The sequence below is a fragment of the Spinacia oleracea genome, chromosome 5 (assembly GCF_020520425.1).
Source record: "Spinacia oleracea cultivar Varoflay chromosome 5, BTI_SOV_V1, whole genome shotgun sequence".
NCBI lineage: Eukaryota > Viridiplantae > Streptophyta > Magnoliopsida > Caryophyllales > Amaranthaceae > Spinacia > Spinacia oleracea.
Window position 1 is genome coordinate 9134793 of NC_079491.1, and position 26051 is coordinate 9160843.

A 26051-nucleotide genomic window follows, 5' to 3' on the forward strand; every position below is an offset into this window, starting at 1 on the left:
TCATAAAATCACACTATCTCCGTAATTACAAGGGGTTGTAAGAACGAAGAAAGTAACAGCTAATTATGAACAATTGAACATAGGTAGGAAATTAGGAATCCATAAACCAAAACGTACAAAGTAAAAACATCTATACAACAAAAGAACCCAGTAACTACAATAATTGTATTTACATTCCGAAGTACTGTAGCAAGAAAGTGACAACTAATTCCGAACAGACGAATGAATTCATAAATCAAAGCTTACATCATAAAAGCATTTAGACAACACAAAGAAACAAGTAACTACAACAATTGTATTTACATTCTTAAGTAGCAAGAAAGTGACAACTAATTCCGAACAGACGAATGAATTCATAAATCAAAGCTTACATCATAAAAGCATTTAGACAACACAAAGAAACCAATAACTACAACAATTGTATTTACATTCTTAAGTAGCAAGAAAGTGACAACTAATTCCGAACAGACGAATGAATTCATAAATCAAAGCTTACATCATAAAAGCATTTAGACAACACAAAGAAACAAGTAACTACAACAATTGTATTTACATTCTTAAGTAGCAAGAAAGTGACAACTAATTCCGAACAGACGAATGAATTCATAAATCAAAGCTTACATCATAAAAGCATTTAGACAACACAAAGAAACCAATAACTACAACAATTGTATTTACATTCTTAAGTAGCAAGAAAGTGACAACTAATTCCGAACAGACGAATGAATTCATAAATCAAAGCTTACATCATAAAAGCATTTAGACAACACAAAGAAACCTGTAACTACAACAATTGTATTTACATTCTTAAGTAGCAAGAAAGTGACAACTAATTCCGAATAGAATGAATTCATAAATCAAAGCATCTAGACAACACAAAGAAACCTGTAACTACATCACTTGTATTTATATTTTAAAGTAGCAAGAAACATGTACATCAGTACAAAGTTTGGTATACATAAGACTACAAAATTTGTTTTCACTATTTACTCCCTAAGAAGCCTTTTTTTTTTTCATCATTCATCAAATCAAAGCATCTTCCTAATTACTTCGAGTAACTCCGTTTCAAAATAATTGCACCGTATTCCTTTATCGGAATGTTTTTGTAGCTTCAATCGGCTCTTTGTACAGTAGTTTTAAACAACAAGACATACAACTTCTGATCCAAAGAAAAATAGAGAAATCCACCAACAGAGTGAGTCACAAATGACCCAAAACTGCTCCCTACAATACAATGCCAAGCAGGTCCATAAACTCCATCAAGTTCCTGCATTCATTCATTCAAAGGTAGAGTTGTCAAAACAGACCTAATCCGACCAACATCCGACAAAAACGAAATGATACGGAAAAAAAAAAATCACATATACAATCCGCATGAGATTAATGATTCCGTACAAAACATTATCCAATTACCCGAACCGATGTTACCCGACTCATAGGCCGTAGCCGACCATGACCCAATTTGACATCCCTTAGTCAAGGTAATCAAATTACCGACGAATTTGACCAACCAATCCCTAAAAATGGAGTATTTTATAAGACCAACAACAATATACTATCAAATGGGTCCCAATGTGGACAAGTTTGAACAAGTTTGGAAATATATGCAAATCTTATTTGCCACCTTTTCATTAATGATATAATTTGGTTTATTAAAATTGGTCACACTTACATTGACTGTTCAAATAAGGTATTGAATGACTGAATGAGTGATCAAAGGTCGATTGGAAACGACCTCTATCCATTACGAAATTATGACCATTAATAGGCTTACTACCACGAGTAAGGTTGTGTTACTTGTGTAGTTGTGTATATCCGAATAGCCGATCCCCTCGATAAAAGGGAAAACGGCAATTTAAGGACATTGGCATGATGTTGATGTTCAATATCTAGAACTCTAGTAGTATGATTTTTCATCAATGGTTTTCAACTCTAGTCCTACTTTTAATTTCAACAAGTATGATTTTCTAAATTTTAGAAGTCGAGAACTCGAGGGAGGCCAAAGATGACTAGGGTGGACGGAGCATATAACACCAGATAGAAGGGGACGGACGGGGTCACGGAGTGATCATGGTTGACATATTGCATCATATACCGCGTCATTGGGATTAAGGCTTCGATATGGTTGTATTAGTATATAATTAATCTTCTAATGTCATCATCATCTACAGTAATACTCATTCTATTTTTCAACTTCAAAGTTCAAATCAAATGCAAAAGGGGTAGAGGATGGACCCCAACCCATTGTCATATCATTTCTCCTAGCATGAGTAGACCAATTAACAGTAGTTAGTTCAGAAATTGGCCATGTTTCTCTTTGTTTTGGGATCATCAAATATTATTGAAAGGAAATAACTTTAACAAACTACACCAACTACGCTATACGGAAACTGATTTTTGCACGCCTTTAGACTTTCGGATTTTTGCACACCTTTAGACTTTCGGCAGTAGATGTGACAAAATCACTCCCCAAACTATACCCATCAATTCAAAAATTTATACTTCGTATTTTCAATCATGTCCAATAAACCATTAAGCTGAAAAAAACTTAAATGGCCGCATTACTAGTTCAAATTACACTATAAACACGAGTAATCCCTCAAGTGGCATAATATGTTGATTTTGGCAAACCACTATACAAGTATAGTCCCACGAGTGACCTATTATGTTAGATTTTGGCACACCTCTATGCGAGTAATGCAAGTATATACTACGTAGTATGTTTGATTTTGGCACACCTCTGTGCGATTAATGCAAGTATATACTATGTTTGATTTTGGCATAACTTTGTGCTAGTAGAAGCTTAGCTTTCAAGGCAGTGTGCCAAAATCACTTCCGAAACAATACATAATAATTCAAAAAAAAAAAAAAATCATATTTTCAATCATATTCAATAAACCATCAAGCTAATAAAACCTTGTTAAAACTTAAACTGTGTCATTACTAGTTTAAATTACACTATCAACGCGAAATGATCATAAACAACCATGAATAAAGGAAACAAAGATGAGGGAAATAGTAGGGCGTACCTTTTTCAATGACAAGGCAAGATTCTTAGAAGTGAATTTCTCAAGACTATCTTTAATCTTCCTTGCAAAACCAACAACATGAATCTGCATAAATGGTGGCATATCAGCAGAAACCACTTTAGCACAATTGGTTAGCAAGAAATTAGCTAACTCCACTTGAACATCACAAAATGACCTTCTCTTCCCCATCCCATTATTAGCCACTAATGTTGGTTTAACCACCATAACCTTATTATTATTATTACTATTAAGATTATTACTATTATTAAGTATTTCTCCTAATTTCTTAGATTCTCTACCCACTTTCTTCAATTCTTTCTCCTCAACAACCACCAAAGACTTGTTTTTGCCACTTTCTAAAACCACCCTTTTCTCCCTTTTCCCATTATTTTGACCAAAACTTGGATTTGAAGGCTCAAAATTGACTGATTGTGATAAGGCTTTGGCTTGTAATTGGGTGTCCATGTGTTTTTGGGGAAGTGGGTTTTGGGTTTTAGTGGGCTTTGGATTGGGATGTAGCCTTGAGAAGTGGTTTGTGAGGTTGTAGACGGTGGAAGTTGTGGTGGTTGATGGCTTGGTGTGTCTTTTCCCGGTGATGGGTTGTGAAATGGGAGGTGTTTCTGGAGTTGCTAACTTGCGCCGGTGGTGGGTGGGGTTGTGGGCCATCTTATTTGTGGGTTAGGGGGAGAGAAAATAGATTGATTTCAAGGCAAAAATGGGTAGGGTTTTTGGCCTTTTGGGTGGTGATTTTGATTTTGATTTTGATGGGGTTGAGTAGTGGCTTTTTGTTGCTAACTTGCGCCGATTGAGGTTTCAAAAATTGACTAGTTTTTGGTTGTGGAAAAATGTGAGAAGGGAGGAAGAGAATGGGGAAATGGTAAAGTGGGGTCCTTTAGTAACATGCTTTTCCATGCGTTTAGTGCAGAAAGTGTGAGAGTTTGGGGACCACTTTACGTGAGTTTTGACAAATTGTCCCCATTAACCTAAGATTAATCACTAATTAATAATGTAGAAAGCTAAATGTGCAACGGATTATATTCTAACTATTGGTTACGAGACTCACCTCATAATACTCTGTATTATCTAAATTTACCTTAACTTATTTTTTAATGAAATGAATTTACTCTGTATTTGTCTGTGAAGGTTTAAAACTTATTTTTTCTGAAATATATGAATTTAAATATTTAATTGAACTATCGAACTTATGTGAGTTCATATTTATTTTGACTTATTTTGTCTGGTATAAGTCAAAATAAGTCCAATAGAACTGAGCTTAAGATCTACCAAGATATTTACTAATATCAAATTTGCTTATTTTGTTTTTTCGGATAAGTTAGGATATACTCCCTCCGTATTTATTTAAGAGATTCACTTGTCTTTTCCGACCGTATTTATTTAAGAGATACACTTGCCATTTTTAGTAACTTATCAACCACACCATCTAATTAAATAATACATCTAATTTACCCACCCCACCTCCCACCCCTTAAAATGACATGGTCTCCACTTATTTACTTATTAAAATATCTACCCAACCCCACTTGCTTTATTATTTTATTCATTCAATTTTTCTTCTTAATACACGTGCTCGATCAAATGTATCTCTTAAATAAATACGGAGGGAGTAATCTGTGTTCTTGAGAGAATACTACATATTATACACAACATATGTTCACTTTTATTTTATATAAAAAAAATCACTAATTAACAATGATTGTACTTAATCCTCTCAATTAGCTACTCCCTTCGTCCCTTAATACTCGCACCGTTTCTACTTGACACGCTTGCCAATGCACAACTTTGACCACCAATATCTTTAACTACATATTATAAAAACTTGTAAAAATATTAATATTTTGAAAATATATATTAAGATGAATCCAACAATATATTATATATTAACATTTGTTTTCATATACTAGAAATAAAATAGGGTCAAAGTGAATTATGTGAATAGTGCGAAAAGTCAAAACGGTGCGAGTATTAAGGGACAGAGGGAGTAGCTTTTTACTTTAAAATGTCAATAAATGGCTTAATGCTACGTATAGGGCAATTAGATCATGAGCCAAGATCTAGCTCTTCCTTCGAGCACTAGCCGTTCTTGGTTTCTTGGTACGGAGTACTTAATTTACTTAAAATAGTGTTCTCTTCGTTTAGTTTCTCGATAATAATAGAAATAAGGGGTTGTTTGGTTGATTGTGAGAAGTAGAATAGCCTGTAAGAAATTTTTCTCATGTATAAATATTTCCTATGAATTAGGTGATATTATTTAGTTAAACATCACGTGAAGTTCCACTTATTTAGGGGAACCTAAGTAAACAAATTCCTCAAATAAGTATGTCTTTTCATATTTTTGTCAACCTAATAATCCTACGATCTTCCACTTTATAGAAAATCATAATTCCCATCGTATTTCATATCAATCAAACATCACCTATACCTCAGGTTTTCATTAGAGGGAGGCAACTCATATGTATAAGACAAAGTTATCAACAACGCTTATGCCGTACTTAGAATTAATCAGTTTGAGTTCTGACATTCATTCTAGCTTTTAGATTCTAATTATTTGGTGTGTCTCGTGCTCTAATTGCGATGATTAACATTTGAACATATATAATTATTCTAATTAGATTAATGTCCCCACTTACTAATTTGGGTGGGAAGTATATTTGACTGTAACCCAGAACAAAAACAAAACGTCCAAAGAGGAACATCACTCATCACATTCAACAGTGATTTCAAAATCTAGGGGTAGTTTGGTTGATCGTGGGAAGTAGAATTTTCTAGGAAAAGTTTTTCTAATGTATTATCATTTTTTATGAAGTAGAGTATATTATTATTTGGTTAAACATGGAAAATAAATTCTCATGAGAAGTTCCGCTTACCTAAGGGAACCTAGGTAAGCAACTTCCTCCATTTTGTAGGAAGTGGAACTTCGTAGAAGTGTGACTTCCATGTTTTTGTCAAACAAACAACCCTACAATCTTTCATTTCCTAGAAAATCATAATTCCCATTGTATTTCATGTCAACCAAACATCACTCTAGTTGAACATAGTCGTAAAGGTAATACTTTTCCCCCAGATTAATGCACAATTAAGCTCCGTTTGGATCAAAGGACAAATAGACATTTAGACTCTACTTGGTTTAGCGTAAAAAGAAACTTAGAATAACCAAGAACATGCAAACAAAGGATGTAACATGTTCATACAAAGATGTTAGAGTTTAACGTGTAAAAATTGTGGTCCTGTTTGCAAGTGAAATGTTACTCCGTAGTTCATTAATACTGTTGGGGGCCTTGACAATGAGCGGTTGTAGACTTGTAGGCCTATACCCACAGAATAACATGGAAAATAACCTGTTCAAAACATCCACGAAAGCTGAATTTTAAAATCCAGGCAACCCATCAACACAGGAAAGTCTCATGCCCCTTAAAAGCTACAAGCATTAGGGTGAGTTTATCCCTAGTCTTGAAGGGAGTCTTGAGGTGAGTCTCAAGCCTAAATCTTGGGATAATGTGGTAAAAGACTACACAAGTCTTGAAGTGAGTTTGAAAATCCAAGACTCACTCAAGATTCACTTAAAACTCCACTTTTTTCTTCCTCCAATCAAATCATGCCACAACATCAAACTTAATTTATCTTATTTCACCCAATTAAATTATTGATGATTTATGTATTATTTTGTTTCATTTGCCTTTAAATTTATGTTCTAGATCTTTTGAATTTAATATGTTGTATTATTGTTTCTAATTTGTACGGAATATATGCAATGTCAATTTTTTCATTTTTTTCTCGAATTATAGATTACTTTGTTTTAGAGCCGATCAACATGGACCCGGCCCGACCCGGTCCGAAATTACCGGGTTTTGGGCAGAAGATTCCGGCCCGAATTTTTTAAAAACTTTGCGGGCTTTGGACAACGCAAAACAACAATTTTAGTTATAAATTCGGCATGGTCTGAAATTGGTCCAAAAAGCCCGCTATTTTTTGCCCGAAATAGCGGGTTTTGGGCATAAAAAATTGGCCCGAAACTTGGCCCGGCCCGGCCGAACAACATAATGGACAATTTTTTTTGCCCTCGGCCCGACCCGAACCCGGCCTGCATGTTGATCAGGTCTACTTTGTTTGTATATAAGAAAACATAGTTTCAATATTATTTAGAAAATGTACAAAAAGAAAAGATATATCCATAAAATATTATTTTAAGAATTAGGCGAGTCTGAGGATAATGTGTAAAAATAGGGTGAGTTTTATGTGAGTCTGGATAATGAAAAAGTTAGTGGAAAGCTGATGTGGCAGAATCTGAAGATTGAAAGTGAGTCTGGGGATAAACTCACCCTTACTTCTACAGTTCTTCGGATTAAAAGTTCAGCAAAATAAGAAACTACGATATGATGAATATAATTACAACGGGGTGGTGCTAAATCAAAATGGAATTTACACAACCATCCACACCGCTTAACATTCTAATTTTCTATTTAATACATTTACATTCACTAATAAAAAGCACCTCCATATACAACCCCAAAATGAAAACCAACAACTGCGCTACCAAAAATGTATTCCCATACAGGAGAGAAACTACATTACATAAGTACTACTCCGTATCTATGTCTGCCTATTCGCAACTTTAGATTATACGACCCAGGATATACCACACTTTATTACAAGCAATCGATAAGAACGAGCCTTGTCCGATTACAAATGGAGCATCAAGCCTTGGTCGAATTAATAATATGCCTAGTACGTCTGAAGAGAAGAAGACGGAGAATTTGAGGTTTAATTCCATGGGCTTGGGTGTCGAGCTTCTCTGAAACCTGAAGTGCCCCCCGAAGCAGCTGGGGAAGGTGAAGATGCAAAATAGTTTGTTCCAGAAACAGACACGCTTGGCAAGTTTGAAGGGTGACCTTGATTCCCTGATGGGGCAAAACGTGACGGACTGCCGGCAGCCACCAATGCGGCTCGAGAAGGATGAGAAGCCTGCACAGCCAACTACATTAATACACCACTCTTTCTATCTATTACAACTATATAGAATGTTACCCCTCAAAAAAAATACTATATAGAATGTTAGAAACAAAACAAACATATTTTGGAAAATTGGGGTTATAGTTATCTAGTCAGTGGTCACCATATAAGAATCTAATAATTCAAGGAAACACTTGTAAGAAAACACACAAAAAAAATCCCAAATAAATCATTTGGCAAGTGCTTACTAGTACTCCTATTTGGGAGTTAAGAGATTAAGACCCCAGTCCCCAATATTCAACAATAGCATGCTCTAATTTTGATACACACTCCCTTGACGGCCCGTTTGGTAGCCGGCCATAAATGGTGTCAATGGGAATGAATTTGTATATAAATTTGTACAGAAAATCAATATCCATTCCCATGGTAATGCTAATTCACTCAAAATTATCTCTTTTTCTTTATAAATTTCCATTACCATTTGGAGAGTGGTATTAGATGGGAATGCAAATCTATGAAGAAAAACACCAAGCTTGAGACAAAATTTCATTACCGTGCACATCATGATGTTAATTTCTTGCCAAATAACACTAGGATTTATTCCCATTCACACCGTTTATTACCGGCTACCAAACGGGCCGTCATCCCTTCCCCGAGGGTGTCAATGGGTTAGTATCATCTTCTCACAAGTTCATAAGCTTCCACAAGTGCTAGTCTTCTTTCTTTTTCCACAATCCGTGCCCCTTTCTATGGGTAATCTCTTTCAAATTTTAGTAAATTATGTAAACCATATAATCCCCTAAGGATCAACAACAAATTCTGCAACCTCAATTTCTTTCCTGTATAAAGCTTCAACCCTTTTCTAACAGTCTTATATCTCCTCTTCAGGTTAATTTACCTATTTTCCTTCTCCATTATTATTTCAAAGTCAAATATAGGTCATCCCACTATTCTAAATTGTAACAGCACCATAAGCCAATGATATGTTATTATCTCTGCCTCAGTAATTGACTTCTTTCATAATCAAACAACAAGCATTTACCAAATGGTCGCCACAAAAGGAAAAGGGCTAAAGCAATACGCTAATAGTCATATCCAAAGCAAAAGACTTTAAAAAAAATAAGTGACTCCTACAGAAAATCTCGTTCTGATAATCTCCCCTCATTCCCATTTTACAGTCTTTACTTACTCTCTTCAGATACACAAGCGATAAGAGAAGGCTTCTTCTCATGGGGAGCGTACAAGTCAATTCGAACAGGTAGTCAGGTTACTCAGGTATACAATGATTATGATAAAATGAGATTGAAAAAAAAAATATAGCAATATATTCTGAAGATAGAGCATTAACAATAAACAACAAAGTTTACTCTACTTTGACATAATGAGCAATTAAGGATAAACAGTGAAATAACTGGATAGAAATTAAGAAGATCTTCAAGGATTATTCAGTTGGAAAGATTCAAAGGAATTTGTTAATTTGTAATTTGTTTACTCCGTGAGAAACCTTTGTCCTCTTGCTGTAATAATTTTCTTTCACATTTTTCTTAAATAAAACTGAGACCACCATGAGAACAGATAATTTTTTGCACATCTGGCAGCTTCCACACGTCACATGACTCACATCCTCAAAAAATTATAACACCACAGGAAGAAAGTGAGATAAGAAGAATGATGAAGATTTACCGTATTATGCTGGAAATATGGTGCCCTTCTGAGAGCAGACTCCGCAGAGGGTGAAGTACTGCTCATGCGGAGCAATTGTTTAGATTGTTGGTTATTATTAACAGCGTCGTCACCTTCTCCTCCTTCAACATCAACAGTAAGATTTGCCTCTGACCCTGTTCTAGGTGTAGCATGGTGCGTCATAGACCCAGAGTCATTTGAAGCATCCACTTGAAGGGGAAGAGGAGGTCGACTTCCTTGCATACTACTTCGTCTCTTAAGTTCCTCTTCTGCATTCAAAATCTTTAACAAGCCACAAAACAAAGACAGGTTAGGTATGAAAGAAAGAAAGGGAACGTATGAGAGAAGTTAGTGTCTATACTTTATACAACAAAAAGTCCGAAAGATGTTGTGGTGGCATGAACCTGTACTACTCATGACTCATAAGCAATGAACTAAATACACCAGAAACGAATCCCAAAGATACACAAAGCAGCAGTCATTCACCTCACACAAGACAACTAAAAACAAAAAGAACTTGAATAAAATCACAAGATCAATAACAAGGAAAAAGAATCACAAGACCAATAACAAGATGCAGCGAATTTCTTTAAGCTGAAGTGCAAACTTCCACAAGCAGCTGACGTTAGGCAAAGCATACATATGAGTGATATGACATATCTAAATCAATTAAGAGACCCATACATAACTAATACTTCGTATAAGAATACAGAGCAATCTAAAGTTACCATTAGCAACTAGCAAGTCATCGATAATAACTGCAATGAATGAAACCATTTACCTGCTTAAGTGCTTGTACTAAATTATGTTTCTTTTCATTTAAAATATGCAGCTTTTCCTCAACCTCTCTTTTCCGCCTTTCATTTTCATCAACTGTATCAACTTTGTCACTGCCCTGTGTACAATGATGAAAAGTTTTAGTTTATAAATCATTGTATGCTTGATGAAGATCAATACAAAGTAATACTTGAAACTAAAACTTCAAACAGCAAGAGGAAGAAACTTAGCTAAATGTCCTTTTATGTGGTTCTTAGGTCTTGACCATACTTCTAGCAATCAACAAGAATGTTTCACTTGAGCAAAAATTCAATGAAAATAACACACCTACTACATTCTGAATGTATTCCATCATAAAGTAACATTCTATTAAGAAAACATATCATATTCTCTTAGCTAATCTTTGACATGTATAAAATACTATATTTGCACAATTTTTTTATTTGGTGCAAACTAAACTTAGCAAGCCTTTAATATTCAGTAAGGCCTCTAGCATTTGAAGACCAACAGGTACGAGTATCGGATATGGGAACGGAATCTGAATATATTCCATCACAAAGTAACATTCTAATAAGGAAACATACTTCATATCATATTCTCTTAGCTAATCTTTAACATGCAAAAATTACTATATTTGCAAAATTATTTCATTTGGTGCAAACTAAACTTAGCAAGCCTCTAATATTCAGTGTCGCCCCTAGCATTTGAAGATCAACGGCTCACACACAAAGAACATAGTAAAGCGCAACAACTTCAAAACCATAATGAAATCTTATAAATCAAAATGCTCTCCTTTAAGCGACCACTCCATAAACTTTGTTCATTCCATATTTTATTTCAATTTAAATATCAGTGAACTATTGCTTGCCGTTTCAAAAATCAATGAAAAATGACAATACAATTTATAGCCAATAACTTAAAAAATTGCACCTTACCTTAATTCATAAATGACCAAAATATGGTTTATGCACCCGGGTGCACAATGCTTACTGTGCACCCTGTTTTTCAATGAACATATAGTTCAAATACAAAGAACATATTGTTCATAACTAAAGAACATATAGTCAATGAACATATAGTTCAAATCTATAGAACATATAGTTTAAATAATTCACTAGTATATGTACATTGAAATCATTATCAATGTTTTTTAGATTTTCAATAAATGTTCAACGGGGTGCACAATGAGCACTGTGCACCCGAGTGTATAATCCAAATTGCGATAAACGACCCTACTAGAAAATCTACAAATTACAATTGCTCCCCACAATTCAGAAAACATCAGTCAATTTCCAAATGTATTCATAAACCACATGCATTGGCAATTCAGCATGAAATTAAAGCAGCAACAACAATAAAAACAGAAAAAAAAAAAAAAATCAATCAAATCAAATAAATTGAAATAAATTAATCAGAAATCAAAGAAGAAGAAAGAAACCTCTAAAGCAGAAGGAATTGGATTATCTACAACCGGAGCAATCTCCTTCTCCTCCACCAGCTTATTAACATCGGCATCAGTCAACAATGGCGGACGATCCAACAGTAAATAATCTCCAGCATCCTCCACTGTAATTTCAACATTATTAGAAGGTTCGGGACAAGAATTAGGGTTTTCAGGTCCATTGAAGTCCGATTGATTAGGCGGTGGTGGAGAATTGACAAGGTTTAAATTAGGGTTAGGGATTGTGACGGAGGAGGCGGTGAAGGTGGTTGGAAGGGCAGGGAAGACGGAAGAGGAGGTGGAAGGGAGGTGAGAGATAGCTTTTGAACGGCGGAAGAGGAGAGAGCGGAAATCCTTGATAGAGATACCAGGCGTCGGCATTAGCCATCGTCTTGCTACGTCGGGTGATACTCTGTGAAGATTTCCTCTGTACAGTGATATAGCCACCATTGTTGTGACTCTCTCTCTATCTCTCCTATCTCTGACTCTCTGTGCTTTGCTGTTTGTTTTTCTGTTGTTCGTTTTTGTAGCTTTCTCGTTTAATTTTCGTTTGTGTAATTAGATTGTTGGAAGCCGGTTAGCCACCCGAGTCCACCTCGAGGATTGCTAAATCTCAAGTGGCTTGTGTCCATATGAACACAATTGACTCAAATACAATTATTTTTAGTACCAACACAGCATGGGTCAGTACCAATAACATAAATAATTTGTATTGGTACTTCTTAATAATGTATTGGTATACCAATATCATACTAGTCTTAGTACCAATACCAAATTAGCGGGTACCAATTACAAGCCACTTGTGTCCATATGGACACAAGTCACTTGAGGCCAAGACTTCCTCAGTCCACCTCAGACTATAAACTATAAAAATCATATCATATTAGGCGAAAAAAATAAGGTACTCCTTTCGTTTCTTTTTGTTCTTTATATTTGATTTTTTACACATTTATTAGATTGTTGGAAGCCGGTTAGCTACCAGAGTCCACCTCAAACCATGAACTATAAAAATTAAATCATATTAGGCAAAGAAAATAAGGTATTCCTTCCATTTCTTTCTGTTCTTTACGTTTGACTCTTTAGACGTTTATTAACTATAACTAGCTTTTGAGCCCGTTCAAAGAACGGACGGTTATGTAGTGGTTGTTTAGTCTATTTTTTAAAGTTCTAATTTTATTGAGCTTTTGATTTTAGAGGTAATTTTGAAAGTTGAAAGAATACATAAATTAAATAGTGTATTAATATTGACTGTTAATCGGGAAGATGGAATGAAAAATGTTGAATGAATAGATTTGGTGAATTGATGTTGTATGAGGAAGATGGAGTGAAAGAGGCGATTGGAGTTGTATAATATATCAAACAACAAAGAAAAAATAAAATAAATAACCAAATTGACGGTGGAAAGAATGGATGACACGTGTCATCTAATCAAATGTGTTGACACATGTCATCTAATCAAATGTGGTTTTCCTTTTTAAATACTAGGTATAGACTAGGTATAGATTAATGTAAATTGAGATTCTTTTTTTTTAATTACGTTTATTTATAATGTTTTCACTTTTATATCTGATATTTGAAAAATAAGAAAAATTTAATGTCCTAATTGAAAAGTGTGAAAAAATAAATGACCCAAGTATAAGTCAATGATTGATGGCTAACGATTCGTATGGAGTATCAAAGGCTTAAATCAATTTATGTCTACGTTTTCTGTGAATAGTTTTTGCTTTTTTTTAGTATGGTCTATTAAAGAATAAGAATAAGATAAAGAGAATACAGTCTTATTGTAATAAATTACTTTCCTTTCAAAAAAAAAACACCACTTTGACCCTAGGAGCATCAGTCTCTTTTTTTTTTTTTTTTGGTGTTAATGAGGATATATTCCATTAATAAAAAAGGAAAAAAACACCACTTTGACCCTAGGAGCATCAGTCTGTTAATTGTGCTTTTGAACTCTAGAAAAAATAACATAATAAATAAAAGAAATGACTTTAAAAATTACTAAGTACTCCGTACTAGACTAGCTACTAGCTAGTTTTGAAAAAAGTGATATACCCTACGTGGAATAACAAATTACCCGTCTAATTGATGAACGGCGCATGAGCGATATCTAATTATATAGATATGTATGACTTGAGATCGAATCTCGTTTACATGATTTTTCCTTGATAGCTCTCTAGGCTTGAAAAAAGCTTTTATAATAATACCAAGGAATGTTGTGTGTTGAGGTTTAATGGTTGATCTTCTAAAGGTCACGCCCTATTCTCTACTCTTTCACATTCACCAACACCGTGAGAGATTCATCAAACAATCAAGGCCCCCACATAAGTAGCTACGTACTAATCCTCATGTTATTGCTTTACTTTTAACTAGGTTAGGTCCCGTGCAACGCACGGTTATTACTAAAATATTTAATTATTTCAATAGTATTTAAATAAAAGACATGTGATATTAGAAAAACGTGAAAGTAAAAAGAATGTATGCAAAAGTATGAATTCATAGTGTATAAAATAAATATCCAAATAAGCTAAATATGCATATTAGTACAATACGGAGTACAAAATTAAGGATTATATAGTTGTATACTTACCACTTATTATTATTTTAATTAACATCCGTATTCACAGTGTATTATTATTAGACTAACATTAGAAATCAATTCTTCAATATTATATAAATTAATTAAAAAGTTATAACAATACATAAATAAAATCAAATTGTAAAGGAGAAAATAATATTGATTCATCTTTCCTCCGATAATATATCATGTACTACGTAGTTACATTTATGGTTGTGAGAAATAATTCCCCTGACTTTCATTGATTGTGTATTGTCAGTATATATACAAACTATTTCTTGTACAATAGCGCGATATGAGGCTATTAATTAGGAATCTAATTAATACACAATATTTACAAAATAACTGCATATTCTATCAATGGTAATTCAGTTATATTTTTATTTCAATTTTTATCTTAGTTTCCTAAAAAAAATGCAAAGTAAAATCTTTTTAAAAAAGTTTTAAAAAATATATTTTGGCGGGAAAAAATCGCACCAGGAAATGACACGTGTCATTACTGGTGTCTCTTTTAGTATATAGTAACTAGTATAGTACCCGTGCAATTGCACGGTTTAAAAAGTTTGAAAATAAAGTTTTCACTAAATTAAAAATACAGATATTTTCATTAGTGATGAAACGGAATATTAAACTTGTTCACGAAGTTATATACCTTATTAAAAAGTAATTATAATTTAGCTTAAAATCAAAGTTTTACGCCTTAATTTGTACGCAGTACTACCCGCGCAACATAAAAATGCATAACACAAATATACGTACTATTTACATTATTAGTTTCTCTGTTTTTTAATGTCATAAAGGATGTTATTGTGTGCTTCGTATAAGTTTCAATAATTATTTATTAAATTACTTATAAATCCAGTCATTCTATAAAGTTCCACATAATTGACCTTTCATATGGATAAAGTTTGTAAACTTTGGCCGTGATTGATAGTTAAATATTACAAAAGTTATTTTATTGTTGGATCTCATTGGACCTGTTTCAATATAAAAATTTTAAATATCACTTTTTCTATCAGTTCTATTACCTGTGGCAAGAAAAATAATCCGACGTATTTGATGGACGCTTCAAATTTTTAGTTGGGCCTTTTTAGATATATCATATCAGGAGATGTCTAATTCCATTCCTCTAAAATCCCATACGCACTTCCCCTCTAAAAATTGATTATAGATTTCATTGCAAAATTCGTACGGAGTATATATGAAGTGTTATGTCGTTTTGAATACACACCTCCCTTGAGTAGAACTCCATATATCATCATCGTCTAGTTAAGTAACTCAACAACCCTGGAATTATTCTTCCAAACACCCTGTTTAAGTATACTCATAAATCTGTAATACATGTCTTACCCGTTGCGTTCACAACTTTACCCACTCAAATAACCAGGTTACTACCTTATTCACTAAATTTTCTCTAGTGTTAATAATAAAATACAAAAAAAAATGTTGCAGGGGGTTATATTAAAATGAAACCAATTTTTATACTCCCACTACTACAAAAAAGGGCATAGAGTACTGTTGAAATACACTTTATAGGACGCCTTAGAGGCGTTCTCCAAGTCAACGCGCTATAAAGTTTATAAAACGGGTAAAAGAAGCGTTTTATATACCTAGTTATAAAGTACAGTGATAAGAGATAAGCGCCCTCTATTCCCTTCCTAAAATCGGAAAATGAAGAAGGAATATAGAACGGTTAACGTACATAACCGTCTCATATACTCTATAATAAAGCGTGCCTTCCGTACATAACCGTCCTCTATTCTTCCTGTTAAATATTGAGATATAGAACATCTTCCGTACATAGGCGTACTATATACTTCATGTTTAATATTAAGATATAAAGCTGTTTCCTTACACAACCGTTCTATATTCTACCCCTTTTTTTTTAATATTATTTAAAAGTAGCAGCACACACATCCTAAAATAGGATATTACGATTCTTGTATGTAAACCAAATCTAAATAGATAAAATAAAAATGATATCCACACGATCTTTCCAAAAATCCTTTCATTCAATAACAAAATAATATTGTTCATTCAATAAAAAAATTCTATTATTCATTGATAAAATATAATGATCTACACAAGGTACGGCAAAAAAAATCCAATATCACTAAAAAAAAAAAAATGGTGTAGCAGCAAGAGCAACTTCTGCAGCAACTGGGGATGGTGTAGGGGTGTAGCAGCAAGAACAGATTCTGCAGCGGAAGAACTCACATTGCTAGCTCTAATTGCATGCTCAGCAGCACTGAAAGTCAGTGTGATTCTCTTGAAATCTGCTGGTTATTGCGAGTTTCAGACCTTGGTTTGGCTACTTCTACAAATATTACCCTGCCATCAAGAAACTGAAAGTGGAAACTTTATTATTAAAATGATTAATTGTTCATATGCTCCTCAAAAATAGAAGAGACTGAGGCAAAGTTTATACACGTAAGTGAAATTGGCAAATAAACCGAGAAAAAAAAATAGTTTCCACTACATTTGTATCTAGCAAATTAGTTGTGCTTCTGCTGCATTTTGTCAGCAGAATCTAGCACTACCACTCTACAAGATTGCACGTTTCCTTCTTAGAAAGAAAATACATCTAGTTGAAGACCCAAAACATAAGTAAATATAATAGATGTGTTATGTTTTCCACACTCAACATTCAACAGGGATATCGACCAAATGTTGAAACATTATTCAAACAAAAAACGCAATTGTTTGGTTACAACTACAAATAAACTGAAAACATGTTTCTTCTCGAACTGTAAGAAACAACTGGCCGAATGAATGTAGCAAGACTAGCAGCTATACAGGACACCTTAAGCATTCAATAGCATTAATTTCAACCAAAAGGACCAAGATAGTGCAATATCAAGAACTACATTTTGACAGAAATACGGAGTATTAAGAAGAAGAAAAACTCACAAATCCCCCCCTCCTTAATATGCAATATTTAACATCATTTTGGAATCTTTCAAACTTATATGTGCTTGCTTGTTTCTTTTAGCAAGCAACACTAGATTCTTATAGAAAGTCCCAAAAGTCTAAAGAATAAGAATTCTTTTCAACCAAACTGCTGTAGAGGCAGCTTCGTTTCTCGTATGTATTCAGCTTGAGCCAAAGAAATTGTCACAATCTTTTGCTTCTTGGAACACTATAAGACAACCTTCTTCTTTTCTCCCAAGCACAAATTGTATGGCGGTATGCTCTTCCAGTCATCTACAGAACGAGCAGTCACTGTCTATGTAGTCGGTCAATTATCCATTTTCTTCAAATCGGTATCTTATTTTTCTTTTCTTAGTACCCTGAAGATAGTGCAAGATCCTCTTTGCAGCAAAAAAATCTAATTTTCTAAGATAACCCACGTCTATTGACGCCATATTGAGTCCAGATGCTGAGCTAAGACAACATAAACAGAAGTTTGGTTGGCTCTCTACTCTACCTAACTCACGCAATGCCTGACGTATGCTGTTACATGAGTGATACTACAGTGAAAGAGGATCTAGTGCTTCATCAAGGTGTCAAGTCAAAGAAAATGAAATTGATCAAGTACAGTGGTAAAGATTGTGTTAGTTCCAATCCGTACATGACCAAAAGTGCACATCAGCATAAAATTTCTGCTTGGGAACAAAAACAATCTCATGGTGTTTTAAGAAACAGGAAAGTGTGGTACTTTCTTCAGATGAAGCTAAATACATGTAGGCCCACAAAGCTGGTTGAGAAGAATTCTTTTTGAATCTGATACAATTGCTATAAGAATTTGGTGTTTCATGCTAAAAATGAGATTAGATATATCTAAAGGGGCACAAAGAGAGAACAATAAGTACGCCAAATTTTCTTAGATAAGCATAAACCAAAAGGATTCTAATGATAAGTATGTTCTTTAGCAAGACTAGCTACGAACTAGGAATTAAGGGTCAGAGGTCTCTGGTAGACTAGCTCTAAGTCGTTGGAGGGAGGATACATGTTCAACTGTGTGCTCAATTTAGCTAATCTCACAATTAGAATACATTTTTGAGTAATATGGATATTTTTGATATTTGGGGACTGTAGCTGATGAATTCAACTCTTACCAATTACCAACACAACCAATTATGAGCACCCCCACTGCTCAAACAGCAAGAGAACATCAAATGTACAACCTTTGCGATGACTGAAGGCCAGGTCAATGCATTTTATCCACAAGGTAGAAGGGGTCTGTTCTTTTTATTCATTGTCTGGTGAACATTTAGGGTTGTCCATCACGTCTGGATTCCTGAAGGAAAGAAACTATCAACTCAACTAGTCTGATTATGTACAGCGATTAGTATTACGAATTGAATTCATCAGTTATGCTGCAGAGGTGGTGTTCCACTTCAATGGCCTTGACTACATGTTATGTGATGCAAATTTATGGATACGACACTCGGGATTATATTGCCTGGCTATGATCAAGCTCAAAGAAAGTGAGGGTAAGGTGTCGATATTAGGATTTCACCAGCAAAAGAATGCTCACATTGTGTATGATCTGGAGAATAACATGCTTAGTTTAGTCTATTCAGGAACTTGTCCTGATGACGCTGTCGATTTTCTGCAAGGCTGAAGGCAGCATGCACTAATTCTAACAACTACACATTGCATCAACACATAGAACTCCATAGACAACAAATCAGTACTAAAAGCAGAAAATTCAAGGATAATCCAGATCCTTGAAGTGTTCAATTTTTCATTATCCCCTTTCTTTCTCTAACTGCAAATTTCAATTTAATAAGACTTAAATCATATTAACTAAAAAACTAGTTTAATTGGATTAAATTTACCAGATTTTTTTGGACAATAATCCTACTAAATTAAATGTAATTCCGTTTAATTGGACTCTATGATTCGACCTAAACCTTCAATTATGAAAGTCTCTTCCACACAAGTAACAACAAGAATTCGACATTACAATTTCATAATTAAGAACATTATTAGTTGAAGGGTAAAGATGTAGAACAAAATTAAGAATACCAACCTCGAAATTTGGAGTGTGGTGAGTCGATGTTCACCAGAGGTCGCAAAGAAGCAGCGATACAGTAGTGCGGCCGACGGTACAGTAATGCGGCAGCGATCTGGTGGTGGTGCAGCGGTGATCTGGTGGTGGTGCACGATTATGGTCGAGGTTTTGCGGGAGATTGAATTTGGGGTTTTGTTAGAAAGGTTTAGGTTTTGCACGATTAAGGTTAAGGTTTTGCAGAAGATACAGTAGAATGTTTAGGTTTTGGTTTGCGGGAGGTTTTTTATTTTGAGGTTTGATCGCCGCTGAATTAGTTTTTTAATTTTTTTTAAATGAGAATATTGTACGCCTGTATCCAAGGATTTAAAACACCGCTCTGTATGTTTTTGATTCATACTCCTCCAGTCCTATACATGTATATATTAAATATAATTATAAAATAATTATTTTTATTATGGTAAAAAATATGAAACGATTAAGTGACGTAACCGTTCTCTATTCTTTCTCCCATAGAACTGTTATTAGAGAAAACCGTACTCTATTATCCTATGAAACGCTTAACACACTTAACCGTACTCTATTTAGCGTTACTTATTCCAACTTTTGTAGTAGTGTCCCATAAAATAAAAATTTGACAAGTAATTAAGATTAGGAATTCATTATCACCACAAAAAAGCATCAATTTAATTGCAACATAAAAGCAACCAAGTTCCCCTAAACAAACCTTCTAGGAAGGTAATAAAATTAATTCATTATATTTACAAAAATTCTTAATTAAGGTGGTGTATAATAATTATTGTACGCCGGATTTAAAAGTTACTGATCAAAATACTTAAAAGTTGTCCCATTATATGTAAAAGTTACCAATTGCTTGTTGGTTCAGTGATGATTGGAGCTGAACTTGGTAGGGATAACCCGTGTTCGATTCCCCGCAACAACAATTGGGAGGGGACTGAAACCTAACCATCCAAAACTCGCCCCGAATCCGGATTAGCCCTAAGGGTGAACCGGGTTCTAACACCCAAAAAAAATTATATGTAAAAGTTTAGTTGCTTTATTAGAGATAAAAATTTTCTTTTAATAAAAATTACCCCTATAATATCACACATAACGTATACGGAGTAATGGTAATCATATGCTCATTAAAAATTTATTCATAATGTAAAAAGTTAATGAAAACATGTTAGAAATTATGAAAAACTTATTAACACTTACCCCGATGTATGATAAATTTATTATACATCAAGTGCACGTAAGATAGTTTATTGTATTTAAAGGTTGGAAAGATAGTCTATGCGTATTTAGGACATGCATAAAAATGGTTAGTTATTTTAGTTTCCTTGAGTTTGATTGAGGTTAAAGGTTGACTAAAATGTACAAAGTATGTATTAGCCTATTAAACAATGTCTACGCAGTAGAATCATCGATCATAGTAAGTGAACTCCCTCGACAATAATATAAAGTTGAGGCACGAGATATTATATAGGGGGTATATCAAGCAAATATCTTAGATGCTTAATATAGTGTATATGTAGTATTTACTTCAACCCTTGTAATTTATTAAAGAAAACGGAAAGTTAATATAGAATATCAAATACTATTCAATAAGATACGATGTGATGAAATTATACATACATTTTTATGGGACTATTTGGATGTGGTTTTTATAATTTATAATTACTTTTTTTCCCCTTTGGTTTCTATATATGTCTCCTGTGTCATTGTAGTTTCCCAAATAATGACAACTCTTATTACTTTTAATTTTTCTCTTGGGGAGGGGAGACCATTGATTGTCGTTATTGAATAAGCAATAACAATGAATGGATTTTGGACAATAAAGATTAAAACGCGAAGAAATCTTAATTTGAGTAATGTTGAAGCTAGGACTTATATAATGACGGGTGTTATTGATTTATACGATACACTCCGTATATTTTTAAAATTACAGCATCACATTTCATGTCAATTTAGATAGAAATAATTCAAAAAGAATAAGAAGAATATACAATTTGATATGACATAAAATAATTTTAAATAACTGGACAAATTGTAAACCTTCAAAAAAAACCTTTCATTTGGCAAAATTTTACAGGCTTAACGTTTGAATTAATTTTAGTAGAACAAATTTATTTTGGCTACACTTTAGGCAACTGATAACTACGATATCTTTTTTATGTGAACAAATTATTTTTAGAATAATATTGATTCTACAGTCATATTATATATGGCGGTAATATTCTATATAACATGCAACAAATATGACATACATAATTATAAATATATGAACAATATAATAAGATAATATTCTATTATAAAATTATTTTATTTAGGCAATAGATAAACTGTAATTGTTTCCTTGTTCAAAAGAATTTAGTATTTTTTTTCTAAAGTAATGACATAATATATTAATACCTTTCCATCAAAAAAAAAAAATATTAATACCTAAGATAGTGTTTCTATAAATTAAAAACAATTACATAAGTGAATGTGTTTTATTAGGGAAGGATAAAAGAACGGGATTTTTTCCAATGAGCGTGACATGTGTCATGTGTGGTTTTAGGGGTCTCTCTGTTATGTTTGCCCAAATTTAATTCTACTCCAAAATTAGCTATAATGCGCGAAGATCCTTATTTCATAAGATTCTTAAATTTATCAATATGAGATTTTTTTTTAATGATAGCTTGAATTTTAGACCCCTGTACGTGAAAAAAAAATTATGAGAATAATAATAAACAACATCAAAAATCTACAACCAAGAAACGTCGTCATATACGAAATAATTAAAAATACATTTTCATCAATCAAGACTATTTCAATGGCCTTAATTTCAGTTAGTTTGTAGTAGTCTGGTTTTTCCCAAAGCCGTATAATTTTGACCTTTATTTTTCAATTCTCCTTATGCGAAGTTATATCACTAATCATATTTATCGAATGACACATCTATAATCTATTAACTATATTTTATACTACCTCCGTTTCAAAAAGATCTTTACAGTTACTATTTGCACGGACTCCAATGCAATACTTAACTACTAATATATCCAATTTCGTATGTAAAAAAGTTATAAAAATTTGATATTCTGAAAATACATCTCGAGACCAATCTAACAAGATCTTACATGTAAAGTTTTGATGTATATAATGGTGAGAATTTACGATCAGAGTTTTTATACTTTGGTCACATTTTCCAAAGCGTAAAGAATTTTCTGAAACGGAGGTAGTAGTTTTTTAAATGTATGGTATATTGTGTGACTTATATGACTTATATACTGATGGGATAACGATATATATATGTTATAAATTCGTATGTATATATGTCAATCAGTCTAATCCCAAAATCCGTGATACGTGCACGAACATATTGCATAATTATTCTGGAATTGCACGTATCAATACTCCTATATATGATTTTTCCCATATATAAGGATATTTAGTGTGAAGTTGGTATAAAGATTTAAGCTTGTATTATATGTTAGTATATATATTTTTTATTCTCAAAATTTGTATTAGGCAAGATTAACAACATATATGTCGAATTGTCGACCAAGTCAAACTATTTCACAATTCGTGTATAGTGAAAGTAAACGTACGTATATATTTGCAAATATAGTTCATTTAATATTGAGAATATATATTGATTCACATACATAGTTCATTCTCAAAATATGTTATAATTGGCATATATAAGATATTTAGTTTGAATAGTCCACCAGTATATTCTCAAAATTAGTAATATGATGTAATAAGTTTATATTCTTAAAATTGTATTTTGTCGTATATAACTTAAAATAACTTAAAATGCTCGTAATCTGCCGTAATAAGTTTTGTGTACGTATATATTTCTATATTTTACTTATATAAGAATATTTTCAAAATTATGTACAAATCCTTAACGTATAGTAAGGATATTTTTTCTCCCTTTTATATTTACCAGCAAATCTGATTTAGTATTTTTTTTTTAATATTAATTAATTATAATTAGTTCATTAATTTAGGGGAAGGAAAATGGGTGGGAAAATTTTTAATGTGAGCGCGACAAGTGGCAGGTTTGCTTTTAGGGGCTTCTGTTTTAGTATAGGTATAGATAGATTTGGTTCGTAAGAGCTACTTCTTCCGTTTCTTTTTGTTTGTTACGTTTTGACTTTTGCACGTTTATTAACGTATAATAAAGATTCTTTTTGTTTTTTATTAAAAAATAAACCCAAGTAAAGCCTCAATCCACTAATCACTACAACAACCAATAAGATTGTTTTATTTATCAAAATGAACCAATAATGAAAAAGCACAAAAGTTGCTAACTTAAGATACTTGGAAAATTGTAAAGATTTAATGAGTTAAAAAAATTGGACCAATTAAAATCAAAAGTTGGCACAAAAAATGATAGTATAATAACTTTATAAAAAGAAAGATTCTCCCACGTAACAAACATTGTGAAACACTCTAAAAGGAATACGTAACAAAAAAAAAAAAACGGAGGAAGTACTAATCATCATTTTAGTACGTATCGTGATTAGTGTAAAGAGTTTTAAAGGTCCATTAATTACATATAGGGTTGTAAACTTGTAATACGTAAACTTATTTCAAAGTTTACGTTGAGCTGATGTGTTCCTCTCTTTTCCCGCTTGACTTATCTTTTTCATATCCTTCTCCTAATGTTCACCCTCAATGGTATCCTTAAAAAAAAGTGTGTTGATAAAGGTACAAAAACGTTTTGAGTTGGCCATGCAACCTAGTTTATTTTTTCGAGCAAGCAGGCCTAGGGGTGTAAATGAGACGAGATCGAGTCTAAATAAACTACTCGGGTCTGTGCTTGATTAAAACTCATCCACGATCGTTTTTTAATAAATGAGCCGAGTTTGAACAACTTTTGAAGCTCGTTTAACCAACAAGTTTGAATATGAACATACGTTTGCTCGTTCATTTATTTTCATGAACAAGTTCGTCTATTTGTTCATAATCAAACATTCCGTACATAATTTTATAATCATAGATATTGTATTATAACTTTAATTTTAACAACAACAACAACAACAAAAAATATCATATGATTAAAGTATTTTAAATAAATGGCTAAATTAATTCACATTCAAAATTATATTTTTAAATGGTTAAACTTTAAACTAAGTACAAAACTCGTTTAAGAAAAAAGCTCGTTTTTGAACTCGACTCTGTTAATAAACGAGACGTTCATGAACCGTCACAAGCATAAAATCTCTTAAACGAACCGAGCTTGAATAGATTTTGAAGCTCGGTTGAAAGCTCGGGCTCCCCTACATTAAATGAACACCTAATTAAGCAGACCTAAACAATAATTAACTTGACAAACATGTTATTTTGACATGTGTTTCTAAATACTTTCATACTTTAAATAACTAGTTTTGTTAAACATGAACTAAAAAAATAATTATTAATTTATAAACTCGTGATTTTATCACACCTACATTTTGTATTACTTCAATTTTCTAAAGTAGAACAACTTTAAATTCTTCATTTTCGAAAGTTATTTACATTTACTATTTATATAAACTACTATGAAATATTTTACGACTAATATATTCAATTTCATATATGAAAAATTTTAACTTTTTTTTTTTAATAAAGTTTAATTTATTGAAAATAAAAACCGAAACGAATCTAATAATATTCCAATTAATTATATTGTAATATCTCTACTTCCTAAAAAAAGTCGATACTCAATCTGAGTTTTGCATCATTTTTTCCCAATTATACCCCTTAATTATTTGGTTTAATATTTACAATATTGACATTCACTTGCAACACAACTACTTCGTAAGTTTCCCTTTTCATTTTCTTTTTTAACATACGATATTTAGGAAACATAGTAAGTATGAGTAATTGGTAGTAGCTTACTCCGCATAAAGCTCATGATGTTGTAATTAATTACTACCTCCGTTTCATAATGATATTTACGGTTCCTGTTTGCACAAATATTAATAGAAAAAAGAGAGATTGTGTAAAAATGTGGTTGAATATAATAAAATATGGATAAAATTAGAGAAATGTGTAGAAAGGTGGGAATGTAAGAAAGAAATTAATAAAGTAAGATAAAGTGAGTGGAATTTTAAGTTGTAAATGTTGTTAGGTAGGGTAGTAAATTTTCATGTCAAAAAATAGTATAAAGCAAAATGTAAAGAACATTTTGAAACAGATTAAAATGAAAAATGTAATTATAAAAATCATTTTGAAACGAAGGTATTAAGTATCAGTGTAACGGTACGTAGGAGGATCTTAAGATAATTTTGAGGCATTATTTCTAGTATGTTTATAAGTAACGAAATTAAATGAACTTGCAATCTTGATTATTTAGACATCCTACTATGCATACAGTTACAAATCCAGAAACTTCATACAAGGTATGTACAATTGCTCAAAATAAATTCAAATCATTTATACAGATCAATAAAACCCACATATGTCATTGAAGCTAGCTAGCGTTCACTCATAAATTTAAATGGTTGTAACTTGTAAGCTACAACTATGTAACTGTAGTTTAATGCCCTCCTATAAATAATACTCCCTCCCTTTCATTTTAAATATATCCACTTAAACCGACACATGCACTCATCATTGCATAATTTTGACAAGTAATTATCTTTT

General features: G+C 32.7%; 2 protein-coding genes across 2 annotated transcripts; both read right to left on the bottom strand.

Annotated features, from left to right (window-relative positions):
* Positions 1-881: 881 nt before the first annotated feature.
* On the bottom strand, positions 882-3901 carry LOC110794465 (uncharacterized). Its single transcript, XM_021999447.2, has 2 exons — positions 3030-3901; positions 882-1267 (listed from the first exon to the last, which is right to left on the bottom strand). Exons 1-2 carry the CDS (start codon positions 3693-3695, stop codon positions 1112-1114), a joined length of 822 nt encoding a protein of 273 aa, XP_021855139.2. The 5' UTR covers positions 3696-3901; the 3' UTR covers positions 882-1111.
* A 3543-nt stretch (positions 3902-7444) lies between these two features.
* Positions 7445-12436, bottom strand: LOC110794464 (uncharacterized). Its single transcript, XM_021999446.2, has 4 exons — positions 11896-12436; positions 10462-10575; positions 9681-9962; positions 7445-8009 (listed from the first exon to the last, which is right to left on the bottom strand). Exons 1-4 carry the CDS (start codon positions 12346-12348, stop codon positions 7809-7811), a joined length of 1050 nt encoding a protein of 349 aa, XP_021855138.1. The 5' UTR covers positions 12349-12436; the 3' UTR covers positions 7445-7808.
* Positions 12437-26051: the final 13615 nt, after the last annotated feature.